General features: G+C 50.5%; 1 protein-coding gene across 1 annotated transcript in view; it reads right to left on the bottom strand.

The window, feature by feature from the left end:
- LOC118289148 (mast cell tryptase) overlaps nucleotides 1–5,000 on the bottom strand; it is an 8,748-nt gene that overhangs the window by 255 nt on the left and 3,493 nt on the right. The window contains exons 3-6 of the mRNA XM_035615898.2: nucleotides 4,674–4,839; nucleotides 2,543–2,811; nucleotides 2,272–2,411; nucleotides 1–342 (exon numbers count right to left, since the gene is read on the bottom strand). The exon at nucleotides 1–342 is cut by the window's left edge and continues 255 nt beyond it. Coding sequence (XP_035471791.1) covers nucleotides 52–342; nucleotides 2,272–2,411; nucleotides 2,543–2,811; nucleotides 4,674–4,839 — 866 coding nt within the window. The 3' untranslated portion in view covers nucleotides 1–51. The remainder of the gene's footprint in view (nucleotides 343–2,271; nucleotides 2,412–2,542; nucleotides 2,812–4,673; nucleotides 4,840–5,000) is intronic.

The raw sequence follows: 5,000 nt of genomic DNA, 5'->3' as shown, positions 1-5,000 counted from the left end.
TCTGTACATGTGAGATAGTACACTCCATAAACCTGGTTCATCTGGACGTCGTCAGTCCCACGAGAGGACGAGCGCAGGGAGCAGCGCCGGCAGGACGGAGAGCAGCAGCGCAAGTGAGAGGGCGGAGCTGCGAGTGGCGGCGCCAGTGGACCCGCTGCCCTCGAAGGACACGAAGCCCGGCTGGTCGCTGGGGATCTGACTGTTGATCCACGTCTGATACTGGGACACACGCGTGTAGACTCCTGGGAAGTTTGGCTCAGCACAGCCAGATCCAAAACTCACCACTCCGGCCTGGACCCACGAGGACACGCCCCTACTCACCAAGGGGCCGCCGGAGTCGCCCTGCAGGGTCAGACACCAGGTCAACATCACCACTGACCAACGAGGAACAGACGGGAACAGACGAGAACAGGCGGTAACAGACGACAACAGACAAGAACAGACGGGAACAGACAAGAACAGACGAGAACAGATGGGAACAGACGACAACAGACGAGAACAGACGGGAACAGACGGGAACAGACGAGAACAGACGGGAACAGACAAGAACAGACGACAACAGACAAGAACAGACGGGAACAGACAAGAACAGACGACAACAGACGGGAACAGACGAGAACAGATGGGAACAGACGACAACAGACGAGAACAGACGGGAACAGACGGGAACAGACGGGAACAGACGAGAACAGACGGGAACAGACAAGAACAGACGAGAACAGACGGGAACAGACGAGAACAGACTAAACTGAGTTGTTAAGTCTACACCAGAACCTTAAACTACACCTGAGACTTAAACTACACCAGAGACTTAAACTACACCTGAGACTTAAACTACACCAGAGACTTAAACTACACCAGAACCTTAAACTACACCAGAGACTTAAACTACACCAGAGACTTAAACTACACCAGAACCTTAAACTACACCAGAGACTAAAACTACACCAGAGACTTAAACTACACCAGAGACTTAAACTACACCCAGAGACTAAAACTACACCAGAGACTTAAACTACACCAGAGACTTAAACTACACCTGAGACTTAAACTACACCAGAGACTAAAACTACACCCAGAGACTTAAACTACACCCAGAGACTAAAACTACACCAGAGACTTAAACTACACCAGAGACTAAAACTACACCCAGAGACTAAAACTACACCCAGAGACTTAAACTACACCCAGAGACTAAAACTACACCAGAGACTTAAACTACACCAGAGACTAAAACTACACCCAGAGACTAAAACTACACCTGAGACTTAAACTACACCAGAGACTTAAACTACACCTGAGACTTAAACTACACCCAGAGACTTAAACTACACCCAGAGACTTAAACTACACCAGAGACTAAAACTACACCAGAGACTGAGACTAGGACTGAGACAACACGGGACACACCTTAAACTACACCAGAGACTTAAACTACACCAGAGATTAAAACTACACCTGAGACTTAAACTACACCAGAGACTTAAACTACACCAGAGACTAAAACTACACCAGAGACTAAAACTACACCAGAGACTAAAACTACACCAGAGACTGAGACTAGGACTGAGACTTAAACTACACCAGAGACTAAAACTACACCAGAGACTGAAACTACACCAGAGACTGAGACTAGGACTGAGACTTAAACTACACCAGAGACTAAAACTACACCAGAGACTAAAACTACACCAGAGATTAAAACTACACCTGAGACTTAAACTACACCAGAGACTGAAACTACACCAGAGACTGAGACTAGGACTGAGACTTAAACTACACCAGAGACTGAAACTACACCAGAGACTTAAACTACACCAGAGACTGAAACTACAACTGAGACTAAAACTACACCAGAGACTTAAACTACACCAGAGACTGAAACTACACCAGAGACTTAAACTACACCAGAGACTGAAACTACACCAGAGACTGAGACTAGGACTGCGACTGAAACTACACCAGAGACTGAGACTAGGACTGAGACTAAAACTACACCAGAGACTGAGACTAGGACTGAGACTAAAACTACACCAGAGACTGAAACTACACCAGAGACTGAGACTAGGACTGAGACTAAAACTACACCAGAGACTGAGACTAGGACTGAGACTGAAACTACACCAGAGACTGAGACTAGGACTGAGACTGAAACTACACCAGAGACTGAGACTAGGACTGAGACTGAAACTACACCAGAGACTGAGACTAGGACTGAGACTGAAACTACACCAGAGACTGAGACTAGGACTGCGACAACACGGGACACACCTGGCAGGAGTCCTTCCCTCCCTCGGTCAGACCGGCACAGATCATGTTGTTGGTGAGGGAACTGTACGACTGCTGACACTGAGCCTGGGACACGACGGGGACACGGACCTCCTGCAGCCGCTCAGGGAACGGGAGGGAAACTGTCCAGACACACGTTAGTATCCGGAGGTGAACTTCTTCAAACTGATCTTCTCATCGTGAGAGTTCGTATGGAATTCACTTCCAACTCGTTCAGTCATCATTGAATAATAATAATCATAATGTCACTCACCCCCGGACTGCGTGTTCCCCCAGCCGGTGACCCAGCAGCTGGTCCCGGACGGGAAGCTGCTGTTGTCCGCTGCCAGACACACGGGCCGGATGTAGTCGCTGAAGTCGACGGGGGACGACAGTCTCAGCAGAGTGATGTCGTTGTTGTTTGTGTTTTCGTTGTAGGCGGGATGGTTGATGACCTGGGACACCGTACGGGACACCTCGTTCAAGTTCAGGCCTTGTTGAGAGTCACGTCCGAGATAAACCACCAGGCCCGACGTGCTGGTGCTGAGAGACAAGGTGAGGACAAGGTGACAAGGTGACAAGGTGACAAGGTGACAAGGTGAGGACAAGGTGACAAGGTGAGGACAAGGTGACAAGGTGACAAGGTGAGGACAAGGTGACAAGGTGACAAGGTGAGGACAAGGTGACAAGGTGACAAGGTGACAAGGTGACAAGGTGACAAGGTGACAAGGTGAGGACAAGGTGACAAGGTGACAAGGTGACAAGGTGAGGACAAGGTGACAAGGTGAGGACAAGGTGACAAGGTGACAAGGTGACAAGGTGACAAGGTGAGGACAAGGTGACAAGGTGACAAGGTGACAAGGTGACAAGGTGAGGACAAGGTGACAAGGTGAGGACAAGGTGACAAGGTGACAAGGTGACAAGGTGAGGACAAGGTGACAAGGTGACAAGGTGAGGACAAGGTGACAAGGGGACAAGGTGACAAGGTGACAAGGTGAGGACAAGGTGACAAGGTGAGGACAAGGTGACAAGGTGACAAGGTGAGGACAAGGTGACAAGGTGACAAGGTGACAAGGTGACAAGGTGAGGACAAGGTGACAAGGTGACAAGGTGACAAGGTGACAAGGTGAGGACAAGGTGACAAGGTGAGGACAAGGTGACAAGGTGACAAGGTGACAAGGTGACAAGGTGAGGACAAGGTGACAAGGTGAGGACAAGGTGACAAGGTGACAAGGTGACAAGGTGAGGACAAGGTGACAAGGTGAGGACAAGGTGACAAGGTGACAAGGTGAGGACAAGGTGACAATGTGACAAGGTGAGGACAAGGTGACAAGGTGAGGACAAGGTGACAAGGTGACAAGGTGAGGACAAGGTGACAAGGTGAGGACAAGGTGACAAGGTGAGGACAAGGTGAGGACAAGGTGACAAGGTGAGGACAAGGTGAGGACAAGGTGACAAGGTGACAAGGTGACAAGGTGAGGACAAGGTGACAAGGTGACAAGGTGACAAGGTGAGGACAAGGTGACAAGGTGACAAGGTGAGGACAAGGTGACAAGGTGAGGACAAGGTGACAAGGTGACAAGGTGACAAGGTGAGGACAAGGTGACAAGGTGAGGACAAGGTGAGGACAAGGTGACAAGGTGAGGACAAGGTAAGGTGAGGACAAGGTGACAAGGTGAGGACAAGGTGAGGACAAGGTGACAAGGTGAGGACAAGGTGACAAGGTGAGGACAAGGTGACAAGGTGACAAGGTGACAAGGTGAGGACAAGGTGACAAGGTGAGGACAAGGTGACAAGGTGAGAAGGTGACAAGGTGACAAGGTGAGGACAAGGTGACAAGGTGACAAGGTGAGGACAAGGTGACAAGGTGAGGACAAGGTGACAAGGTGACAAGGTGACAAGGTGAGGACAAGGTGACAAGGTGAGGACAAGGTGACAAGGTGACAAGGTGACAAGGTGACAAGGTGACAAGGTGAGGACAAGGTGAGGACAAGGTGACAAGGTGACAAGGTGACAAGGTGACAAGGTGACAAGGTGACAAGGTGAGGACAAGGTGACAAGGTGACAAGGTGACAAGGTGACAAGGTGACAAGGTGAGGACAAGGTGACAAGGTGACAAGGTGACAAGGTGAGGACAAGGTGACAAGGTGACAAGGTGACAAGGTGAGGACAAGGTGACAAGGTGACAAGGTGACAAGGTGACAAGGTGACAAGGTGAGTGTGTGTGTGTGTGTGTGTGTGTGTGTGTGTCTGTCTGTGTGTGTGTGTGTGTGTGTGTGTGTGTGTGTCTGTCTGTCTGTGTCTGTGTGTGTGAGTGCGTGTGTGTGTCTGTCTGTCTGTGTCTGTGTGTGTGTGTGTGTGTGTGTGTGTGTGTGTCTGTGTCTGTGTGTGTGTGTGTGTCTCACCTGGGGTAGAAGCAGTGAGCGGCCGTCAGGATCCACTGTTTGTTGATGAGCGACCCTCCACAGAAATGTTTCAGGTTCCGGTGCAGACTCACCTGCCAGGGCCACGTCCCGGCAGGTGCCGACTCACCGCCGACGATCTTGGTGTTGAGCGGCGCGATGCCACAGACTGGAGGGTCAGAGGTCAGAGGTCAGAGGACAGAGGACAGAAGGTCAGAGGACAGAAGGTCAGGGGTCAGAGGACAGAAGGTCAGAGGACAGAGGGTCAGAGGTCAGAGGGTCAGAGGTCAGAGGACAGAAGGTCAGGGGTCAGAGGTCAGAGGTCAGAGG

Source organism: Scophthalmus maximus, chromosome 17 (genome assembly GCF_022379125.1).
Source record: "Scophthalmus maximus strain ysfricsl-2021 chromosome 17, ASM2237912v1, whole genome shotgun sequence".
NCBI lineage: Eukaryota > Metazoa > Chordata > Actinopteri > Pleuronectiformes > Scophthalmidae > Scophthalmus > Scophthalmus maximus.
Note: the sequence above shows the minus strand (reverse complement) of the source record. Positions and strands in the feature narration are given on the sequence as shown.